The sequence below is a fragment of the Protomyctophum bolini genome (assembly GCF_963924005.1).
Source record: "Protomyctophum bolini genome assembly, chromosome: 16".
Lineage (NCBI taxonomy): Eukaryota > Metazoa > Chordata > Actinopteri > Myctophiformes > Myctophidae > Protomyctophum > Protomyctophum bolini.
In genome coordinates, this window is record NC_137877.1 from 9,723,713 (window position 1) to 9,748,362 (window position 24,650).

Below are 24,650 nucleotides of genomic sequence, written 5' to 3' on the forward strand. Positions count from 1 at the left end.
GTTAAATAGCACATTCCTTCATTTAGAATGCATATATCCAGGAGACAAACAAAACCACTTCCAAACTAGCCTCGGTCCCAGCCTTATACTCATCTGCGAAGAGAAAAGCCTGGCCACAATATAAGGCAGAGAGTGCATATAGGCGGAAATGTTGGGACGGAACATCCGTCAGATGTATTTCCCCCGGATACAATATGCTTTTGACCAATCACAACACTTGTTTCATTCACGGAGAATGTAAACAGATTTGTAAAGTGTCAACGTCATTTCCTTGAGCGGTGCTTCCGCCAAAATCCCGCTACTTCCGCCAAATTTCAGCTATGCACTCTACAGCGCATATTGTACCCAGGGTGCTTCCAAGCTGCATGGTTAGATGGGTTGTCCTATAGGATAAGTCAGGACAAGAACTGGGACACAAAAGCCATGGGCAGGCTAAGGTCTTCTGTCAGCTCCTCTGGTAGCGAGGACACAAGTGACGTTATGGTGTGAGTTATTTCCAATATCCTTTAAGGGACACACAGACACAAATCAGTTTAAAGTAGCATGAAATACACTAGGCAGAACTATAGGCTACCAAGACATTACCAAAATATTGTATGAATGAATGAATGAATGAATTATTTCATTTAAGTATCATGCCACCTCGTGGCCTCTTTTTATTATTTCGCCCGTTTCAAATAAACAGTTAATAAGCTCAATCATTCATATCCAAGATATCAGCACAGTTATTATTGTATGTTTTTTCTACATAAAATATTTTGATTTTCTGTTACCAGCTTATGTAGGGTGCTGCCAACTGTGGTTCCTGCCTGGAGCCTTCCTCTGTCACCAGAGATTGTTTCATCTCTTTGAAGTTGGCCTCAATGTCTTTCTTCATTTCAGACAAACACCGGATTCCTCTAAACGAGCAGATGATGTGCTGCGAGACAGTTTAATTTAGAAATACATGGTGACCGACAGTGAAAGGAACTTTAATACAGATATAGAAAAGATTATAGCTCAATATAATGCGACATGAGTGACTACTTTTCTCACATAGATGACCGAGAGCTGGTGGGCAATGTATTTGTGGCTTCCAAGGTGCCTCACGTCCTCCTCTAGCTGTTGGCATAGGACTAGGAGCTGATTGAGTTTGGCAATGTGGGAGAAGTATTCTAGAACACAGATGGTATATCCAATTCAACACATTATTGCATCCTTTATTCCTTTGTGAACTTGGTCTTTATTACATTATTGATTTGTCTTTTTTCTTTAAATGTGAATGGTTGTCAGTTAATTTAGCAGTTTTTTTTGGTTTTTTTAGTGCTATGAATTCACTATAGATCGTCGCAGTCCCGCCCCCTTACATGACGACGCCTGGCCGAGGAAATTAATCACAATGCATTTTTCCCATAGACATTTCAAAAAGTATTTATTTAAAGCCCTTTTAAGCGTCGTACGAAGCCAACTCGAGTCGTGACAAATCATGACAACACACATTATTTTGGACAAAACAAATAATTACATAGAAGAAAAACAACAACAAAAGTGTTGTAACCTGCCGTTTTTTTTCCTACTTTCTAATTCTTTGTTTGGCCCGAAAAATGGTGTTTGTTGTCATGATTTGTCACGACAAGAGTTGGCTTTGTTCGCGGCGTAAATGTCTTTAAATAAATACTTTCTGAAATGTCTATGAGGAAAATGAACGGAGAATAATTTCCTGGGCCATGGTAGGGGGCGGGACTGCGACGCTCTATACCGTTTCAGTCTTTATGCCATTCTTTATTATTATTATGTCAACCCTCTGGGTGAGTTGTGTTCCTATAGTTCAGTAATGAAGGTTTTGTCGAGGTTCATTGTTTTATGCTGCTGAATACCTGACAATCTGGAGACAAAGGTTAAAATGAGATCTGCATATGGACCCCTCACCATCCATGGGTGGTCGCTCCAACATGTCCACTGGGCTACCTTGGATGAGGAACACTTCCACACGGGGAAACATGGCCGACAGACCAACTATATCCAAGTAGTCCTGCATGAGACACATTTATAAACAGGCTAATCATTTCATCACGCTGCGTAGACAGTAACCTAACCTGTAATTAATTATCTTATTTCATTTACAAATTTGTAATGCTTCGGTAATAACATGACATGGCATTAAAACCGTTGGACTGTAATACTTTTAGATATAGGTAATACCTCTAGTTGTGGCATAGGCTTTGGTAGATGTTCAAGGCACTGCAGCATTTGGTCAAGGATTTCTGCTCCTGTGTGGTCGAAGCACAGATATTGTTATTCATATGGTCCCTTTCAAGTTCTGCTCAACAATACCATTGCAAATGAAGGGTTTGGATGGGTATAGCAAATGCACCCTAACACTGAGTCCCCAGTTGCCCCCCTAGGTTCGATTCCATGCAGGCTTGGCTTGCAATTTGTCCAATATCTCTAAGGCCCCTTTTCCACCGGTTGGGAACCGGTACAGTTCTTTTTGGTTCTTAGTCCATGAGCCAGACCTCCAAAATTGGAACATTACTGATGAATTGAGTGGGAAAAACCATACCTATGTTAAATTGTTTGTAGGATCAATATAAGTAAATTAATATATATGATAATAGATTTTTCACATTTTCAATTTTTTGCATATTTTCCTATATAATGCATAATTTGCATATTTAAATGTACAATTTCAGAAGATTTGTAATACAATAAATCATTGTCGTCGTGTAAGTAATCAACTGCAGGGAAAGTTTCATGGTGATAACTATTTAATTAACATAATTAATTAATATTTTTACCTATTCACCCATCACGTATAGGCCTACTGTATAGGTGAAAATTACAAAATGTGTGACAAATATGAAAAAGCTACTCCTGTGGAAGAGTTATCATACATTAATTTAGTTATATTGACCCTATAAACAATTTAATATTGGTATGGTTTTGACCACTAAATTCATAATTAACGTTCCAATTTTGGAGGCTCATGGACTGAGAAGTAAAGAACGGAACCAGTTCCAAACCGGTGGAAAAGTGGTTCCAGTTCCAAACAAATCTTTTATTTAGGGTTCTGAACCAATTAATTTTCAGCAGAAACACTACTGAACTGAATTAGGCGGGTGGAAAACTGGAAAAGAAAGGAACCAGATCAACCCCAGGTATTAAAACAAGGGGGGCCACAAAGAAAGCCCCCCAAAATAACAAAAACATAAAATAAAATGTTGACCTTGAACCTGGAAAGTGTCTGACTCCTCTGGACTGCAGTCCTGGCTCAACTGCTCCTGGAACTTCAACATTAAAGTTGGTGAGTAACCTATACTGTAGCCAGCGGCTACCTACAGTATACTCACATACAGTCTCTCTCTCTCTCTCTCTCTCTCTCTCTCTCACACACACACACACACACACACACACACACACACACACACACACACACACACACAGTATTCTGGTATTTTAAATACCTGTCATACCTGGTTTACCTGTGCCCTGATGAGGAGGTCTAGTTGTCCACACAGACACAACATCTCCAGACCCACCTGTTCAGGACTTAACTGAATGGGCATCAGTGGTCTCTTCACCTGCAGTTCAACTGACCACATGGGTGATACAAAACAGAAGGACATGTCGTCAAGCGCATATGAACCGAACGGCACTGACAATCCCCTTTCCTGCCTCACACATTCCCACGGTCCTCTTGACTCTTCGCATGATCAGTAGAATTCAGCGTTACTAATTTCTGGCATCAGATGAATGGAGAGTGAACGAATGAGGACAGAGAGGAGTAGCCTGCTATATGGACCGAATTGAAATAAGGTGCAGCCCTTTTCTTTGGAGAGTATAGGCTCTGATCGGAGACCAGACCAGACCAGAATGAATAATGTGATGTCATGTAGCCTACTCATTCAATATAATAAATAAATTGCATGGCACCATTAGTCTTAAAGTGAAACAACACATGCTTAAATTCAGACGGTGAAGATGAGACTTACCTTTAAATTTCTCGTGATAAACACAGGGATGGCAGAGCGGTTCAGAGATGCTTACTGCCATCATCTGACCGGCTGCAGTGTTTGATAATCGCAGTAGCCTATAGCCTATTCTGATGAAACTATTAAAACAAAACATAGAAATTAGATCCTATATGCATAAGCGGTTGCGTCTGTGACTGTAACACTACCTATATTGTTCGGTATTGAAAAATATGACACAATTTTCTTTTGTCGAATCTGATTGTAACTATTTGTCTAACGCAAGGGCTGCATTCAAAGGAGCTCGTTCAGAATGGGCGAAGCGAATGCCAATAAAAAAAGGTTTTCGCGCACTGTAGCGCACACAATGCAAAAATGCATCAAGTGCAGGCAAACGTAGCTCTCACAGAAGAAAATGCTTAAAATCCAATAAAAGTAGCCTATATTCATGTAGGTATTCAATCGCTTGGCGACTCCACATGTCCACACCCATTGCAACCTGATTGCAACCGATTCGCTGTCTTGAACGCCTCCCTGATAGAAGACCACCCGGCATTCAGAATGATGTCATGTTTTGGACCACAGCATGCTGGAAGGCACCTGAATCTGATTTGTCATTAGACTCTTTACCGTGGAGTGGATTCGCAGAGATATTGTTGCGAAGAAAGTTATTGTTGCTGTCACAACTCACAACCTTTCACTCACATCCATCAAATATTTCAGAAGCACTGAAGGCAAAAGTCAGTTTTAGGCATGGTTTATTAAATAGTAATCAAAGACAAGACAAGAAGTCTCCGATTATTCATCCAGGACTCAAACGCAGTCATAATAAAATACAGCTGGTTTATAAAGTTTGTCACAGTTTTACAGTATTCAAAGTGACAGCTTCAACTGAAAAGGTTGAGGTCTTGACATAGTAAAGGGAAGATGACATTTAAATAGTGTGCTACCAAAGAATATATCCAATACCACAATGGTATTGATCTGGCATTATAAAAAAAAGAATGTGAAGACAATTTCTATCAAAAATCTAACTCAACTGCGTAGGATTCTGTTCAACACTCAAATATACAACAATATACATATTTTGGTTAACAACCATATTTTCAATAATATAATCCTCTCTGGGAACAAAAACACTTTCTTTTTTTGAATATTCTTTTGCATCAGTTTCATTTTAAGATACACCTCTGTAGCAACAGTTGTTTCTTTGAATGACATGTTGGCTTTTATCAAGAATAAATGTGTTTTACAATTCTGCATAATTCACTGGCTTTTATTATAGGAAGAACTGTACATTGGTTGAAGCAGAGAGGGGGGGGGGGGATATGTTGCATTATGACATCTTGGAACTCCAGTTATTTGTGTCCTCGTCTACTCCATCTGACCCTGGGAATGGAAATCTCCCTGTATGAGGTCTGAGGGAGCAGACTGTCCCACTGGGCTCGTGTGTTCTTGCTACTGGCGACCACCAGGGGGAAGTATGAGGTTGGCCATCAGCTCTTGAACAGAGGCGAATATTGTACATTCACCTGAGAAAAAACAAACAAATTATATATAAATATATATATATAGAGAGAGAGAGAGAGATTTGTTCTACAAGACATCAGAGTAACAGTAACGTTTGTGTTGTGTCAGTGCAAAACGAGAGTTATGCATAAAACTAATTAGTTATATGCACCTTAAGGTTCTATGAATACTGGATGACCGCCAGAGTTTATTGTCACTCGGAATCCTGATGAAAATATTTCATGAGGGTGTTCTGTGTGTGTGTGGGGAACCTATATTGGTAGCTCGCACCCACGAGGTCACGAGTGACAATGTTGGTTTGGTATTAACGTTCGACCTATGCACGTGATGTATATCGAGGTGTTGAAAACACCGCCCTCTGACGGCCAGGAGGTATGATATAGAACAGCATCCTTCTTCTCAGATTATCCTCTCGTTTATAATAATAATTAGTACATTATGGACTACATTTATTATGTGAAATTTGTCCTCTGTATTTAAGCTATCCTACCTACTAGGAGCCATGGGCACGTTCCATTAATACAGCATCCGGGGAGCAGTTGGGGGGTTTTAACACTAGCATGTCTGAGGTCATTTTGACAGTTTTCTTTTTGAGATTTTGAAGTTTATTTTCTTTGCCCATGAAGCTTTCAGAAGGTTCCATCACCATTCCATCATCTCATCTCATCTTTGACATCTGAAACATTTTCTAAATATGAATTTAAGCACATGCTACTACCGTCTGATTTTACTTCAGTCATGCTAGTGTTTTAAAGGGGCTCTTCTTTCTTCTCTCTTTGCAAATTGCATTGTAGCGAGGAAATTGTGCACATGCCAGTGTGTGTGTGTGTGTGTGTGTGTGTGTGTGAGAATCTTAACAAAAAAAAAGCAAAATCTCAAATATAAAAAATATGTATTTAAAAAATACTAAAACAGTCTGTAACAAGAAAAAAACCCAGCAAGTTTGATTGAAACTGTTCTTTTGAAACTGTGTTGCCTTATTGTAAACTTGCTTGCTGTGGTGGTCATTCATGTTCATATTTATTGTTATATTTATTGTCATGTCACTTATTGGTGTTAGTGAATCACCTGCCCATGCAGTGGTCATCAGTCACGTGATGCGACGACTGGGTTTAAAAAGGGAGTTGTCACATACTGCCGATTATCACCTGATGAAGGCCGTTCACGGCCGAAACGTTGCGTCTTATTTATGGTGTATTGAATAAAAAGCAAACACCTTGGAGCAAACCTGTGTGCGGACTCTCCTCTCTTCACTGTGTGTGTGAGAGGCCTTACCCTGTCTGGCCGGGTGCAGCTCGTTGAACCTCCGGAGGATGTTGGACACCATAAGTGCTGCGGCCCCAGAGGAGCTATGCTGTCTGGGGATGTCGGCCTGCTGAGTCAGGCCGGTGGCCATGTCGTACACGATGGGTACGATGATACTGACGGGCTCCTGGGGCACGGGGCTCCGCTGGGTCAGCTGGAGCTGAGGGGGACACACACAGCAGAGGACACAGGGTGAACACATTTAGAAAATAGCTCTTAACCCATTTAGATTTACATTAAAAAATGTCTTCTAAAATCATGACAGTTTTCTGAAATACCTATGATTCTATATCAGTGGTGCTCAATATTTAATGTCGAGGACCACAAAAACTACATGCAATTGGCCAATATGTTGTTGCAGGAACCCCTCAGAAGTAAAGATTGGTATTAAAAACGTTGGCTCTGAAATAATATATATTCAAAGATTTGCGCCACATTTCACAATAATGATCTGCTATTTTTCAATAGCTAAAGTATAACATAATGCTTTAAAACACCAAAAGGGGTTCCCGCCCACACAGTGGCTGCAGTCCGGTATTTATGTCCTTTCTGGGATTGGAACACAGGTGGAAAAGCAGTTCTGGTTTTAATTTAACTGTGAGTGTACAAATATACAAATTGATAAATGAACACAGAGGGGTTTATGGTGTAAAACGTACACCCTTTACATTTAGACAATTAAATGTAATTCTCATTGCCGATTTAATTTCACAGCTGGATATGAAGGCACACTGTATTCTTCACTCATTACAATATGCAAGATGATACGTGTACAATATCTTCTTTAACCGATTTTGGGCGAGAACCCCTTTTGGTGTTAGCATTATGCTATGCTTTAGCTATTGAAAAATAACAGATCTACAAGCTCATAGCGCGCCACTCGGTGGCGCGCTATGAGCTTGTAGGTCTGCTGTTTTTGAAAACCCAAGAACGACGGACATGTAGAGGACATTTTTAGAATCTGATCTCAGGTCAAAATGGGTTAAACAAAATCTGGGTAGATGCAGCTTTTATCTTTCCGGGTAAAACATAAAATACAAAATTAAATTAATCATTATAATGTATAATATAATGGTTGTGAAACGTACGAAGAAGAGCATCTTGGATTTGAGCACCACAGCGATGGTTCCAGGAGGGGCGATGGGAGGTGCACTGGGTGGGATAGTCAGACAGAACTGGACGTTCCACTTCAGTTGGCTTGCCTGGTCTGGGAACTGCAGGGACGGACAGGGATGGCAAGGGGGGGGGTAAGCAGAGAATTATACACACAAAATATCTACAAAAAGAAAGAAAAAAATGTTGTGACCATACATGGCAACAATCGCACATAGCGTCACTGACCAGCTCAAGCTTCATGATGCGCACACAGTCCCTCAGAATGTTAATGGGAGCCCCTAGTAGCTTGGTGAAGGCATTCAGTGTGTTGTACTTGAAAGGAGGACCAGCCACCTGCAGCAGAAGACACAAGAGAACGAATGCATTAATAGAAGCAAGAGACTTTTCTTTAGTGTCTTCATATGTTAGACAGACAAAGCTTATTATGCTTCTCTGAGGTTCATTCATTACAAACTGCTAACTACTCACTCACTGCTGTGTCTTATATGCTCAGATAGGAGGATCTGCTCTGGCCACCAATAGACCTTCAAGGCTATTCTTCGTCCGCTTCCCTTATACCTAGGCTACAATATGTGTTTTTATTTTTGCAGAAAGGTACTGGACATGCTTTATGTTCCCAGTACCTTTTTGTTAATGGTTTCTGTTCCCAGTATAATACCAAAGCCTCTGAAACCAAGAGGGAGAAGTGAAGCGCGAAAGTCATGGTGGCCGATTCTAGTACTAAAACGTACCACAGCGGGGGCCAGATAGATAGATACATGAATGAGCGTAAACGGTTTTGACCATGGGGCTCAACTGACGAGCTTGCGCACAGGGTTAAGCACAGAGGTCATGTGCGACTTGCATGTGCAGTATGAGGAATCAAACTGCTGTTCGAGCAATGTGCCCGTGCGGTTTTAACCTTTTACTATATTGCAGCAACTTGTTTACTGTATCTGTACATTGATTGATAGAATGAATGCTTTGTCAAACAAATGCAAACGGCACAAAAGAAGTAAAACATTTAGGCTAAAAAGGATAACACAAGAAGGTCCTGGGGACTTGTTTCCTTTGTGTTTGGTCATGTGGTGTGGAGAAAACAGCAGCACCTACCCGTGTCTCAAAGAACTTCTCCAGCACCTGCAGTTCCTCCTGTGACCAGGGGCCAGCGTTCTCCGGGGTGACTTTGAGCTGCAGCGTCTGGTAGTTCTTTGGGTTCAGAGCCACGCGACACTTGAGCACCTCCGTCTTGAACATAATGACACCCGGTTCGTTGGAGTTCACGATGGACAGCTGCGGGGAGGGGAGGGAACCGAGGTATGAATTAGAAAATAAACAATGGAACGTTTTCGGAGGAATTACTGTAAATGGAAGGGGAAGAAAGTGGCTGAATAGAAGGAGAAAGACAGTACGTGAAAGCACTGTTGATCTGTGCAACACTCACATTGGGCTCTTGCTGGATAATCCTCTGCAGGTGGCGTCTCATGATGACAGAGCCCAGGAAGCGCTCCAGTGGAGAGCAGAGGTAGCTCCCTGCCAGGCCCGGCACCAGGCAGGGCGTGGGCGAGGGGAGCAAGAGCACGTGCAAGGCATTGTGGGTGAGGATGGTGGGGATAGAAGCAGCCCATGGACGCTGAGGTAGCTTACGGGGTGGAGGCATGCTACTGGGCATGACCTGGGGATCTGGGGCAATCGACACAAACATTAACGTTAGATTTCATTATGATCCATTCCCTTCAAAGTAAAATAAAGTATACTGTAAAAAATGCTGCTGGTAAATCTCAGAATTTTGTCTACAAAGGAGAGAGCAATGCTTACTGGTCACAGTACGTGGAGAGTGAGGGTCAGGGATGGGCGAGTGGAGAGACGGGTTTCCAGGGGACATTCCATGCATACGTGGGGAAGGCCCTGGGACCTGGGGAGAGCCTGGCCACTGCCCCCTCTGGCTTGGAGACACCATGGCGTATGGAGAACTGGGATCTAGAGCACCTGGGGGGGGAAGACACACCGTCATCAGCAGGCCACATGGGACTTCACTCAACCCAAAATCCAAATACAATGCAACTACAGTGTGCCCCACTGTCGATCCACTTGATAAGACCCATTACTAATGGGCTAGCTAACTTCTGTGTGGCACTGCCAATAAAAAGGCCAAGCAGTGACTAGACAAAAATATCACTAGTTTAGCCAGTCCTTGCCCAGCCCAGCTGCAAGTAATTAACCCTTGCGCAAGTAATTAACCCCATGTCAGCTCTTTCTTGCAACCCTGCCACTTACCGTGGGGGCTGGCAAAGCTTGTCTGGCCCATGGCTATCCCCAAAGAGGAAGGAGACGGGGTAGGACCAAAGGGAGAGGGTGCCCTCAGTGCTCCACTAGGGGAGCCAGAGGTATGGATGGTCCCTGTACAACATGCACAGCACACCAAAGGGGCTCGTCAGACTACTGGTAGAAGTTGACAAGTTCCTCGCAAACATGTACACAAAATCATGTACGCACTAAAGCTGGGCAGCGGGCGGTGGCTTTTGCTGGGGGGGGGGGGGACTGAGACCGTGCAGGATGGAAGGATCAGGACTGGCTGCATGCTTTCTACCTGCTAGGCAATGAGGCGTGTCTCCAATGTTTATGACACAAACAAAAAGGGATTCTCATGTCACAATCAAAAAAGGGCACACACACACACTCTCATGCATTATCTCTAATATGTATAATATCTAATATATATAAGCACACGTTTTGCTTTGACATGTATACACATAATTGGGACAGAGTGACTACATTTCTTTCTTATAATCAAAATGAAAAATGTATTTCCTCAAGTACAGCCCATCTTGCTAAAACAAATATATCCTGCAAATCATAGAACTGCATTGTTACTTTTTCATTTTATTTTGTCGGTTGTGTTGACAATAAGAAAAAAAACCTATGCCTGCCTTATCCTTTAAGCAAGACAGGGTGGCCGATGAGTGTGAACTGAAGGACTGAAAAACAATGGTTTGATTTATGGTGTGCTGACAAGCTCATGCAGCAATAAATACATACATGAAATGCATTTACACACACACACACACACACACACACACACACACAAGTCCATAAAAAACATAGCAAAAGCTGGGCTCCACATGGTATCTTTACCTGGCGACTGGGTGGGCATCATGGAGGGTGATGGGGCTACGTTGGTGTGGTACGGTGTCGGTGGCGACGTGAGTGGCGGGTACACCCCCGCGGCACCACTTCTCATTTGCTGCTGCTGGGCCTGCAGCTGGTTCACCAGGGTGTCCATCATGTCGGCGCCCACCGGCGAGGGCGGATTGTCGTCTTCATTGACAGAGCGCCTGCGAGCGTCCTGGTTGCTGTCCACAAACATGTTGAGGAATGTCTGCGATGGAAAGCAAGACAAACAAGAGTATAGAGGAAAATGAAGAACATGATGACAAAGGACAAAGTTTAACCCATTCTGACCGGGCACCCATTTTGGTGTTAGCATCATGTTATGCTTTACCTATTGAAAAATAGCAGATCTACAAGCTCATATCGCGCCACCGAGTGGCGCGATACGAGCTTGTAGGTCTGCTATTTTTTTTAAATTCGAAGAACGACTGACATTTTTAGAATCTGATCTCAGGTCAGAATGGGTTCATCAGACCAGTGTGTGTCCCAGTGGAAACCTGGTATGAATCTGATCTCAGGTCAGAATGGGTTAACAGGAACAGACGCTGAGCATCATAAAGGCTCCATGTGGCCCAGTATGTACAGGCATTTATCTCCAGGTATAGCTTCGGCAGAGTCATCGTCTATCCTAGATAAGAAGATGCAGCAACTCCCATAACTCTGCCTCGTCACTATGCCATTAATACCTTGAGTCCCGGGGCCGGGTAGAAGCCCTCCACGATCTTGGTGTTGTCGAAGAGGCTGTAGGCGCCGTCTCGAATGGCCACCACCCCTCGGCTCCGGCAGTAGATGTCGATGCAGTACATGTTGCGGAAGGCCAGGCGGATGTGCGTGGGCGACTGGGGCAGGATGGAGAAACACTGGTAGGCCGTGTTGGTGCGCTGGGTCAGACCCAGCATGGGCACCGTGGGCAGCTTGTTGATGGCATTCAGAGGGGCCTGTGTGTCGGACAGAACCTGGGGGGAACGCAGTGGAAGGTTAAGGTCAAGACCACTAGCAACGTCGGACAAAAGGTATGGGGGGGCTAGACCTTAGAGTATATATATGAATAGAGAAGGCACCCAGAGGAAACCCTGAGGCGAAATGGACATAGTGGCCGAATGAAGGCCCCAAATACATGAACGCGCTGGTCCGTTGACTATCATTGTGCAAAAAAAATCGAAGAACCACTGACATAGAAACATAGCTTTTTCCAGAAAACTGTCAGGATGTAGAAGACAGTTTGTAGAATCTGATCTCAGGTCAGAATTGGGTTAATCTTTGATCATGGCATTGGCATTTCTGAATAGAGAACTCAAACGGACTAACTAACTAACTCTGCATGTATGTACTGTACGGATAGCACTGACGAAGGTCTGAGGACCGAAAACGTTTTGCTTTTTAATCTCACCATGAGCACAGAGCACCATGAGCACAGCATCTTAAAATAAAATAAAATTATTTAAGTCTTTAATTTAATTATTAAGTCTCAAGTCTAAGGAGTTTTACTTCTTTGTTTATACGGTGAGCGAGTCTTTTCCTGTCAAAGTGTACTGTACGTGTGTAAATTACTGAATAATAGTAGGCCGGGATATGACACAATGTGGGGAATTTAGCCTGATGGGGAAACATGGGGGGAAAATGGGGAAAGCAGCAGCAGCAGCAGCAGAACCAACACCCCTGTATTTACCTGCAGCAGCTGCACCACATTGGGACACTTGTTGAACATCTCCTGCAGCTGGTGCAGGATGATGTTGTGACAGTTGGAGCAGCCGGAGTTGGGCCCCACCGTGCCCAGGGCCAGGTGGAAGCGGTGGGTGCCGGAGTTCCACTGGACGGTGACCGAGCTGCCTTTGGTGCTGCCGTAGGACAGCACCAGCTTCCTGTAGTTGTAGAGCCGGATCTCAGAGAACAGGCTCAGGTACGACGGCATGTCTGGGAATAATCGGAAACGTTGCATAATGTTTTGATCTATATATATCCACACTTTTCCTGGGCTGTATGTGCTCCAGTTCCTGTCGATTTGATCCAATGAAAGCCAATGAAACTGGTCAGATGACCAATGAAATCAACAGGAACTTAATTTAATGAGCAAAAGTTAGTGATCTATTCCACAGAGGACACACACCTGGTAGCGCTCGTGAAAAGTCAAGGACACACTGGTAGAGCTGGCTGATAGAGCTCCAATCGTTGAGGAACATCTCCACCACCTTTCTCCCGCCTACTGGCTCCGACAGAGGGTTCTCATAGGTCAGGTATACGTGCCGCGTCGAGGCTGATTGGACGAAAAGAGGGAGGACACATTTAGAGGCTGAAACAATGTGGTGGACAAGAAAAGAAAAGTACCGGTAACTAGAGAAACTCAGCCGGTCCCGATAGTCAGAGGTGATAGCTTTGTATGCGTGTGTGTGTATGTATAAACCTTGCTCCTTGCTGTGTGTGCTGTTTAGTGGGCAGTTGGCCAGCACCAGTTCAGCCACCCAGGTGCGGTTGTTCCTGCCCTGCAGGCGGAAGGTGCAGTCCAGCAGGGAGCGCTCTAGAGCTCTCCGGGTCTCCTCTCCGACCTCTTTACTGGGAGGGATTCTAGGGAGAGGGAGAGATATGGAAAACCATTTTGCAGGTCAGCATATTTTCAGCAACATTTCTTTAAATAGTTTGATGGTTGTGCTCGAGTGTGTATTAACTTGAGAAGGCGTATAGCGTGACTGCATCCGTCTCCCTCCACCTGGACTCCTTGGTTGGGGATCTCCATGCTTGACAGCTAGAGACACACACACACACACACACACACACATTAGTCCTGTGATCCGTGAGGAGGGAAAATTAGACGCAAGAACAGAAAATAACAGTAATAATTGTTCATAGGAAGACGACAGTGTCCTCACTCTTTTAGGTGGTTAGAGAATAACCTTATTTCTCATTAGAGTTTTTAGAATCTGATCTCAGGTCAGGTAATCAGACCAGTGTGTGTCCAGTGGAAACCTCATATGAATCTGATCTCAGGTCAGAATGGGTTAACCCCTAACATATGGGGACATTATCCGTACCTCTGCTCTGAGGCCAATGAAGGGCATGTTGGTGTCACACATGGCCACTAGGTGAGCAAGCTCCTTGTTGAAGGCACACATCTCTCCAGACCGCTTGGGCTTCTTTGGCTCCAGAGCCCCCTGGTCTAGTCCAGACATCTAATGCACGCCACAGAGAAATGCAATCTCAACATACACGACATATCAAAAGAATCTACTTCGTACTAAAGCAACCGACAAATCAGAATACCAGTAAGCTGACTTTTATCCTAGACTCGACTTCTACACATATCTACCTTCCTCTTTGTTCCGGGGCGGGCCCCTTTCCCCGACATGGTGTCTTGGACGAGTTGCTCGACGTTGGGTTTGAATAGCTGTAGGAGCTGGGCACATGGCAATTGTCCATCGTCGCCATCCACCAGCGACACGTAGAGGAAGTAATACTTGTACTGTAGGTCTGTGGGACAACCAGGCACATCCAACATCTCCACAACCTATGGGTATAAGGAGAGATGACGAGTGGGAAGAAGAGAGGCAAAGAAAATAAGACGTGATAATTTAACCAAGGAAGACAGAGACGGTAAAGGAATAATCCTTGTAAAAGGACCGCCGTTGGTTTCATGAATCGCGCACGAGGAACTCACAATGTAGTACTGTGGTAGTCGCGTGAGCTTGATGAAGAGCTTGTGTTTGGATAGGTTGCCCACAGGATGAGACGTGCTGTTGGCGAGGTGGAGGACATCGGTGCACACGGTGGGGAGGTGCTTCACTGACTGTCGACAGCGCTGCTCGCCCAACCACAACCTGGACAGAGAGAGAGAGAAAGAGATTACGATTCTAAAATAATTTCACATTTCAAATTCCTTGTATAATTTCAGGGGGTGGACAATACATACTTAAGCTGCTGTAGCCAAGTTATAACACGTTTCATGTCATCGTTGATGGTCTTCTCGATGTCATCCAGCATGGACTGTTCTGTTGAGTAGGGATTGCTAGGTTTAGAGATGTAAAACACACACAGGCCAATGCTAAAGCTTATAAGTTGTTCCTTAACTTCTTTTTGCATTTGCCCTTTACCTACCTATTCCATACAGCATGGGCTGGAACATCCCTGAATGAAGGTCTACGAAGATATGCAGGCACTCCGAGCGACCGCAGGGCTCCAGAATAGGAATGACCAGAGTCGGTAATGCGGTCTCAATAAAAGCTGAATAACACATTTTAAAAACAGACAAACAATAAAGAAAACATATACATGCATTCAACTCTCTGTGTCCCATGTGCATTCATAAATTATATCTGGGAAATTAAGGTCCCAAATGTCTTGGCAATGCAATATTCTGTTGACAAGATAATACTGACTGGCCTATGGAGGAAGGGGCAGTGTAGCAAATATCTGAACAATCCTGCATATAGAAAATCTTGGAATTTAAGTTGAGTTTATGCCAAGCAATGTATTACAAATCTGTTACAATTAGATATGTAAATGTGTTGTCACAGACAAGGGGGGACAAGAGTTTACTATAGAAATGACAGGCGTTTACTGTAGACTCTTACAGTTATCACTCGGATTGCTGGTCTTTAGAATAGCCTTCAGTTCCTGCAGCTTCTGATGAGAGCGGGCATGTACACTGTCGATCAATAGCTTCTCAACGGACAGGTGATCAATCTACAGGAGCAGGACAAGAAATGACAGTCAAGCAAAACATATATGTTATTTGTAGTAGACAACAGTAGCACAATTTGAAATTTGCACTGTGGCCAGAAGAATACTGTAGTCTGTGTGTTTGACTGGATTACTACAATGACCATAATGCTTTGGTGGACTCACCCCACCTTGTGGAGAGGGGGAGGGCTGTCTTACTGAGATTCGTGATTATGAATCCCACCAACGTTCTAGGATAGACCCGCCTTACCATGTATCGGACTGGCTCCCGGGCAGGCATAGTTTTACTGAGGGTCAAGGTTAGGTTTAGGTATAGTTTTACTGAGGTTAGGTTTAGGCATAGTTGCAAAAAACAAGAACTGTCAATCACAGCTTTCCTAGAACGGTGGTGGGATACATAGTCCAGGAAGGAAGTGAGACCAGTGTCTGTGACATCACAGACACGTACAGATAATAAAATATCTACAAACGCATATTACCCACATAAGGGGTGAAGTGGCCCTTTAATGTTCAATGAGAAACGCATCTTTATCACTGTTCAATGCACCTTCATGGCTCTCTCCATGAGCTTGGAGTCACAGGCAGGAAGAGGAGGCTCATGGGATATCTGTAGCGGCTTGGAGACATCCGATTCGTCGATCTTGATGGTGACTTTGTGCACTGAAGCAGTGCCTGTTTTCCTACCCAAGACTTGTTGGCTGGAAGGTTGAAGAAGAGAGTAAGAGAGGGTGTTAAGACAGGAAGATGAGATGGAAACGGTATTGACTACAACCAACAGAATAGTCTCACCCCCCCTCCCCCCAATATAATGTAGTTATCTTACTTCCAGACGGCGAGTGTGAGGTATTTGGCGGGCAGGTATCTTTCCACCTGCACCAGGTCTCCCCATCGCTCTCTGACCAACATTAGGGTCTGGGAGTGGAGAACTTCCAGTTGAAGAGATAGGCAGAATGAGTCTTAACACATGGTTAAGGAAGATATACGGCAGAGGGGAAAACACCAATAGCAGAGGACTGAAGATAGTACCACACACACATCGCACCCTCTATATTCAGAACACGGACAAACACATTTCCTAAACACACAAATACCCTGTTTACTAAATAAATAAACACTACCCATTAAAAGGGCTATTTGTGCTGAACACAGGAAACTCTTTGAGAGGGTAAGCTGCATGACTAGCTTTGGTGAAGGGGAGGCAGAGCAGAGATGCTCTGATTAGTATTGGGATTAGCATGGCCATGCTCTGCTGCATGCTTGATTAAGGACTTTGATGTTAGCATGAAAGCTAACAAGCTGTTGTTTGCCCCTGCACCTGAGGGTCTAGTAAGGCCCTGCACAGTTTGAATGCAAGCATGTACTTTCCGGGGTAAAGGGGGAGGAGCCATGCCTGCTGCTGGAAGAGAGCATCCATTCTTTTGTTCCGTTTATTCCCGATATGCCAAGAACGCCGTGGCATTCAGCCAGCTCTGTTGAATGAAGCAATAGTGAAAAACAAGACCGACTTGCGAGGCCAGCCACTGAGACTGTCTCACGCAGAAACTACACTACACACTGTAAAATGACTGGCCATGTCAGTATGACAAACGTCACTATTGTTGTGATAATATGAGCGCTGTGTTGCCATGGCGGTAGCAGTACTTTGCAGCACAAGTACATTCCCATCTGTGATTTTCCTGAAGTTGCCATCAAACAGAAATCACTCGTGTTGATGGGCTATAAATGATGGAAATGAGAATTCAGAAGGAACTCTGCAGCTGTGTGGCTCATTAGGATGCTGCGTGTGTTAGTGCTTGACCAGTCGATACTCTATAAGCTCCGACATACACAGGGTGGCCTTACTGCAGCAGTTCACATTAGGCCCAAATCCAAGAGGCTGCGGGGTACAAAGAAACTGTGTGTAGCTGTGCATGTGGGTGTGACCGAGCGCATAAGATACACACGAACACCACAGGCACAAAAGCACATGCACACACACGCGCACATACACCATACCAGGGTTTCCGCTAGGCAATTTTTGGATCGGGCCACCTTGACCTACAGGATTACATTTTTCCAGACAACGAATAAATTAGTCTGCCATAATATAATTAACATAATTAATGTTTGCAGATACATGCAACCAACTGATCATTACACCTTGTTATTTTAGTGCTGCGATTCTTTCCACGTCATCACTGTTCCCGTTCCTTATCACCGTTCCTGTTTTTATAGTGAACAGTAATATAATGAAATATAGCAGACATAAACAAGCTCGCAATGCAGTGCGATGCGACACGTTTGTAGGTCTGATAGTTTCGATGTGCAACACCATCGTACCGACTGGCTGATCGATCAGATAACTGCCGTGCACAGCAGCCTGCTGGTACTTAAACCACAGGTTGTTATGGTCGTGTTACTTTTATCCAAATAATAATAGTATGCTTCAATTGTAAAATAATCTAATAAGAGCATTTTCCTGGTGAGCCATGGTGGCCCATGATGTTTATATAGTTGCGGTGTCACATTAAGAGCAGGGTGACAACGCAGTACTGATTGCCTACATGTGGCCTACAAGGCACCGCTCCACGGATTCGTCTATACTGGCTAACGGAAACATTGCTCCATACACTGTGAGGAGGATACGTAAGCAGTTGTACATGTCCTGTAGGGGCTTCTCATCTGCAAATAGTCGCGCTTGCACCAACTCGTGGATGAAGTTCACCTGCATGCTGTGCACCAAGGCTCGGCCATCTGTCAGCAAAGAGGGAGGTAGAGAGGGACAGGGTTTGGAAGAAATGGAGGGGTTGAAGAAATTACAGACATTTTTAACCACATAGGCCCTGTGAATTTAGTCGTATGATGAATAGAAAAACATACCTGATCTACATTTAAGCTCACAATGCGTGCTTCTGGAGCTGCATTTTTAGAAATGTTTGAATATTTTTTTTTAAATGTGGGAATTCTTCTGGATACGTGTCCATATGATGACATGCACAAAATAGGGACGCTAGGGTTAATCTGGTTAAGAAAACATCAGAGAAGTGTGGGAGAGTCAAGAAATTAGCAAACAGAAGGTAGTTCAAGTTTGTTTGCCATGGTGTGTCTAGACACCGCAAACACACGCCGCGTTCCCACTAGTCTCTCCTCGGCTCTCTGGGTTGTGTGCAGCAGTTGTATCCATCTCACCTCCAGTCTCTTTGTCCTCCACCAGGATCTCAAGCTTCAGCAGCCGCCAGGGAATATCTGGGTCATCTCCCATTACTGTCAGGGTGGCCTCAAACTCCCCCTCCACACGGAACTTTACACGGCCGTTAGCTGGAGACGCAACACAGAGGCAATTAGAGGTTCTCGTCATAGTTTTAACCTAAATGTGTGCCGACTAACCAGACTTGCCATCTTGCCAACTAACCGTCTCTAAAAAGCACAATATTGATGCTTTCACAATATATTTAAACAATGAGATTCATTTCTAAATAATCATAGCACTTTTATCATGGCACAATTACTAAGTGGGCAAAAGTAAATACTAGAACAGTGAAGTTAGTTCTAAAAATGTGATCGCCCAAATGATCTATTCTAGCACACAATATCGATATTAACCATCATGGGGATGGTCGTGTGTACAAAAACGACTTACCCACTGTGAGGTTGGCTAGCTGAGGAGGCAGGTCTGTGGTGACAAGGCGGTGTCGTAGAATCTGATTGAGCTGATTCAGTGTAGTCTGTTTCTCAACCTTAGTAATGGGGTCTGGAGGAATGATCTTATCCTATATTGAAATGCACACAAAACACAATAAGCTGACAATTAGACCACTAGTATAAGCTAGTTACAGTACGTATAATAGTTTGCCATAACAACAACGTACATGAAGTCTGGTTATTGACTCCTGACTGTTCTTCTGATCTTCTACAGACCCGATATTAACACATTTTCCAGTCATTCTTTGCGGTATAGTTCCAATTCTGGCAGTTTTAGCATATTGCCTTCTTCCTGGTCTGGTGAGAACTGTGTGTTCCATCCCGTTCTTTCCATTTCCAGAGATAATTAGCTAAATGTGTGGCAAATCTGCAAAGATTTGTTCCAACCCAACTCCCTTGGGAAACTTTGTGACAGCTGCTGAAAGTTGGGGTACCATTGAACAACCAATATAAGGCAACATTTTCCAAATTTCATTATACTTTAAGTTGCATGTGACATGTCAAACTAGGGGTTTTCATGATTCTGAATCCATTGCAAGCATTAGTTTTGCACAAAAAACACTCCTTCACCTAAAATTGGCCATAGCCGTCATCACAAATGTGATGAGGTCAGTACATTTGGGCAAGTGGCTATGGCCGAATTTAGCCCAATGAGTGTTTTCGTGCAAAACTAATGCTTGGAATGGATTCAGCATCATGAAAACCCCCTAGTTTGACATGTCACCTGCTACTTAAAGCATAATGACATTTTGCCTTATATTGGTTATTAATGGTACCCCAACTTTCAGCAGCTGTCACAAAGTTTCACAAGGGAGTTGGGTTGGAAGTTGGAACAAATGTATATGTTATAGTAGCCACCTCGCTCATTTTCTCTAACTATTAGTAGTGAATTGTATGGGGAATCCTAAAGAGGTAGAAACGTACCCTTATGCACGTGGGCAGCCTAGGATAGGATCCTGTGGTGAGAACGTCAATGGCGAAGGGTATGGCAAAGCTGGGCAATCGGGCATGTACCAGAGCATCTCTGGCCAGCGATGCAAGCCTATCAGCTGTGTCCACAAAGAGGAAGGCCTGCTGGTCCAGGAAGCTGGAGATCATCTGTTACCAACACATGGATACCAGTTAGAAATTGTACATTGCAGGCTCCAACAAAAATCTGGGAGATTGGAAATGGGACGGGATCATTTTGAATCATTAAACTACAGATCTGAATGCTTGTAAACGAGGACCGAGGAGACCATTTTTTAAGTGTGGCCAGAACCAATCAAATCCATCTTAATGTTGTTTTTTGTAAGCAACCACTCTCACAAGGGAGGTGGTGCCGGTGGCCATGCTTGTAAAAAAAATCAAATCACTGCTTATCAATGAATAGATTGATAAGGTGCATCAACTATTGCTTAACGATTTAAGCGATAATTAGCATCCCTACCATTAACAGATTTAGCATTGTGTCTGATATAATGTGAAATCACCCTACTGTTGGGGGTGTGAGACGTCAAAGGTGATAGCTGTATGTTGTATAACTTTATTGTGTCACAGTGAATGCAGTTACAATGCTATTTCTTTGACAGAGTAATATATATATATATTATTATTTTTTGTTCATGTTTTATTTATTATTTCTGTATGGTATTGTTATTGTAAATGAGGTTTTTTTATTTAATAAATTAAGTGATTGAGTGGAATATGGTTCTAAAAACAGAAATTGTAATAAAAATGCTTCATAATAAAATGCCACCTACATACCGCAGGTGAACATAGACCACATTAATGTAACTTTATTAGAACAGCTTAAATGGACAAAAAACAACAACCCTGTACTCATTGTAACAGGCGACTTGTCTTTAATGCTAAAAAGGTGGTTCTGATCTTTTATTAACACATACTGTATATGTACCATGCCCTTATGCTCTTTAGTCTTAGTCTTGTTTTATTTGTTTACTATCCATGGAGTTGATCAAAATATATTACACTCTGGTGGAGCTGTAACGCTGTCCCCGCGACCCAACTACGGATAAGCGGTTGAAGATGGATGGATGGTTATTACACTACCAGTAGTTTTTAAGAGCTGTGTGTGGCAAATAACGTTTTAACTTAATGTAATTGTAATTTGTAACACATTTGAAACAATATTCTGTGGCAAGTATTGTTACGCTACGTACCGCACATTTCTCAACTTTCCCAGCATTGCTTGCCCATTTCACCAAGGCTAAGAGGCGCACAAAAAGCTGCCTGGTACGGCTGGCAAACTGGACAATCTCAATTTTCCTGCAAGGAAAAGGAGGTTTAGATGACGAAAAAATATATAGTTTATCAGAATATGTCATCAATAATGTAATGTGTGTTTTGGTTCGTAGAGAAGGCTTACCTCTCCATGTCCGTTTTTCTGGGAAGTCTGTAAGGACACCAAATCATCATTACTATCACATCATGCTCAGCCAAGTTTAGTAACAGCCTAAAGGTGTCTACGGTCTTGTTGACCACAAATTATATTTAAAGGGATTTCCAGTAAACGGCCTGAGAAGTAGCAGATGGCGAGCTCCTGTTATGTCAACCGTTTCATTCATATCACGACATTTTCTCTAGAAGAACTCATTTACCAGCCACAGTAACACAAATTTAAATGTTGGATCGGTAAATCCCTGATCATTGATTACAACACATTCCATGATCTCATCAAGTTATAATAGTCGTTATTTTAGCTAGCTCATTGGTTGTGATCTCCCCTTTTGTTGCAGCTCTAGGACTCAAGCTAGTCAGCGATGGGGCTAGTTGGTTACTGGTTAGGGTACTTTACTACTTCTTCACACATGTTATTCGTATTGCTTAACAATAACCACAAATGTTAAGAATGTTATTTAGATGTTTTTAGAGAGTAGACAGATAAGATGCTTGGTTTACCTGGGATCATAGTTTATTTGAAGCTCTACTTGTCCTCTCTCTCTCTCTCTCTCTCTCTCTACTTATGTGACTTACCCTGTCGTTTGTTGACTAGGGTTCATGCCATTTACTGAAGTTGCTCTGTGTAAGAAAGTCTGCTGTGCTTAACTGTATATACGTATACATACATACAGAATGTATCTTCCAATTCCAAACTCTTGGATGGGAAAATAACCCAACAAAAAAACAGTGACTGCATGGGGGAGACACTGGCAGTAGTAGAAGAGTGCTAGTGGAAGAGCAAACACAACGTTTTACAGATTAGCAGAAAGTGTTAGTTGGCTGGTTAGCTTAGTTACCCATCTTAGCTTTTACGTTTAGGCCTAGGCTACTTACAGTTCAGCCAGCAGGGTAATTTCGTGGTAGGTCCTCTGAAGTAGAAACTCAATCAACAGGCTCAATCGGACTCCCTGTGTGGCCGGGGCACCGGGTTGAGGAGGTTGGGGACCAGAGGTTGGTCCCCCAAGCGGGACCAGTTGCCCATCTGATCCAATCTGCACTGGAGCCATTTTACAATGACAATACGGAGCTAAAGCGATGCACACATAAAAAAAAGAAAACTAGCGACTCGTAATAACTTCCAGTGAAAACAGATTTCACGTATTCTAACACATTTCTTATTCTGAATAAGTTTCGCTGGTTTTTGTTTTCTTGTTCGATAGAAAACGACCTAAATTCACCCTATTCAGTAACTCATTACGAAAAACGCTGTCCAGCCGCCATCTTTGCTGCCGAGAATGATCACAATTCTGGTGGAAGGGAAAACCCGGACATGGAACGATTGCAAGTCAACTCCTTCCTGTCCCTTTCCCTGACGCGCTGCCTCTCTCTCCTCTGCTCTTCTCTGGGGTTGTCAGTGAGTCTGACTGACTTTAGCATGGTCGTAGAGGTAGACGTCATTATAGGTCATAATAACGCATGATAGACAAAATCTGTCCGGTTAATCTCAAATGCTATTATTACCACCCTCACTATGACATTTTTATATCCCCTATTCATTGTTTTTGAGATCTCGTATTGTATTAATATGTATGGATATGATTTGTAACTCCACATTTTATAGCAGGAAATGTGTGGTAAAAGCTACCTCTTATACTGATCATATATCATTCATGTGAGTCAGATCTATTAATTTAAGATGCATTTGTTTTTCCTCTGAGAAGTTTAAGAACGAGTTGGGGGCAGCCAAGGACAAACAGATTTAAGGGGGGGGGGGGGGGGGGGGGAGGGGTACAGGTGCGAACTCCTGGCTGCTCCACCTGTGTTTCAACAAGTTCATCCAGCCACTAACTGATAAACTCTCAGTGATGCATTTGGGAATACATGTAATGTATAGGCCTACCTGTACAATCACAGACATTCTAGGCCCGGGCTACCTACAGTACAGCTGAACACAGGGCCAGATTAACCCTCCCTGGGCTGTGCGGCGCAAAATAAAATGGGGGTATTTTGTTTTAATTTTGCTGTCATTTTGGGGTACTGAATTAATGCAGCCACTGTAGCCATGTAGTGCACTAATGCAGTTTTACAGTAAAACATATTTCACAATGTGGTCTATAAAATCACAGTAAGAGAGATGAGCAATAAAGAAAGTATACAGCCACTAATCGTGCACGAATGCAGTTGCCAGTTTTACAGCAAAATATTGAGGGTATTTTGGTGTAATTTTGGGGTACCCAGCCCCCCGAGAGAGAGAGAGACAGACAGACAGACAGACAAGTCGCTGTGCATGACAGGCTTTATAGTCTATTGGAATTTCCATGAACCCAGAAGTATTAGATAGCATTTGATACAGACTTATAGCATGTTATGTAGACAGCATAAGTGCATTGTATGTAGTCATAGCACGTCATAGTACATATGTATAGCATAGTAGTATAGATGTATAGCTTATATGTATCTTCATTATAGATATTCCACTGTTACTTTCTTAGCTTACGCATGTTTCATGATAAATGTTTTTATGTGATGTATTCCCATGCTTTTCCCATTCCCAATTTGCATGTATTTGAAAACATATTTACAACAAATGTATGAACGGCCAAATATGGTGCAAGCAAATCGCTGAGTGATTGAAATATTGTATTATATTTTAGTTAATGCTGACTGGGTGAGTGTAACTATCACCACTGTTTGAATGTTTGTAAACAAATGGATGTGGACATTTTCACAATATAATTATATAAATTAAAGTGTTATAAATTAGAAGTAAATAAAAATCTATAAAAAACAGGAAATCATCATATAAATGTTCTGATGAATTGAAAATGGTGGACCCAAGTGTAATGCTTTATCATGGTTCTTCCA

At 42.9% G+C, this 24,650-nt stretch overlaps 2 protein-coding genes across 5 annotated transcripts; both read right to left on the bottom strand.

The window, feature by feature from the left end:
* Positions 1-395: 395 nt before the first annotated feature.
* On the bottom strand, positions 396-3,605 carry LOC308330407 (uncharacterized protein; the record flags this gene model as incomplete). Its single annotated transcript, XM_080785254.1, has 7 exons — positions 396-504; positions 774-919; positions 1,036-1,154; positions 1,909-2,011; positions 2,182-2,249; positions 3,206-3,266; positions 3,453-3,605. 7 exons carry the CDS (start codon positions 3,603-3,605, stop codon positions 396-398), a joined length of 759 nt encoding a protein of 252 aa, XP_080641380.1.
* Positions 3,606-4,691: 1,086 nt separating this feature from the next.
* On the bottom strand, positions 4,692-23,098 carry med14 (mediator complex subunit 14). 4 transcript variants are annotated; one of them, XM_080785651.1, is made up of 29 exons: positions 22,680-23,098; positions 21,772-21,798; positions 21,566-21,671; positions 20,328-20,501; positions 19,342-19,471; positions 18,891-19,019; positions 18,348-18,455; positions 16,546-16,678; positions 16,270-16,420; positions 15,614-15,725; positions 15,138-15,263; positions 14,953-15,031; positions 14,701-14,860; positions 14,353-14,541; positions 14,078-14,215; positions 13,715-13,791; positions 13,453-13,613; positions 13,159-13,305; positions 12,721-12,965; positions 11,738-12,007; positions 11,016-11,259; positions 10,158-10,280; positions 9,699-9,869; positions 9,325-9,563; positions 8,994-9,173; positions 8,127-8,234; positions 7,874-7,999; positions 6,756-6,945; positions 4,692-5,482 (listed from the first exon to the last, which is right to left on the bottom strand). In XM_080785651.1, exons 1-29 carry the CDS (start codon positions 22,850-22,852, stop codon positions 5,409-5,411), a joined length of 4,290 nt encoding a protein of 1,429 aa, XP_080641777.1. In that variant the 5' UTR covers positions 22,853-23,098; the 3' UTR covers positions 4,692-5,408. The 4 variants fall into 4 exon arrangements, with proteins under 4 accessions (XP_080641777.1, XP_080641775.1, XP_080641776.1 ...); XM_080785649.1 differs by having other exon boundaries at positions 14,353-14,550; XM_080785650.1 differs by having other exon boundaries at positions 14,078-14,202; positions 14,343-14,550.
* Between the last annotated feature and the right edge of the window lie 1,552 nt (positions 23,099-24,650).

Bases quoted from the DNA above. Each gene is read 5' to 3' on its own strand.
- med14 (XM_080785649.1), bottom strand. From the start codon at position 22,852: ATGGCTCCAGTGCAGATTGGATCAGATGGGCAACTGGTCCCGCTTGGG. The intron at 21,672-21,771 runs GTAAGCCTTCTC...TTTTCCTTGCAG, and splicing joins AGAAAAACGGACATGGAGAG to GAAAATTGAGATTGTCCAGT. The intron at 12,966-13,158 runs GTGTGTGTCCTC...GATTATTCCCAG, and splicing joins CTTTTCACGAGCGCTACCAG to ACATGCCGTCGTACCTGAGC.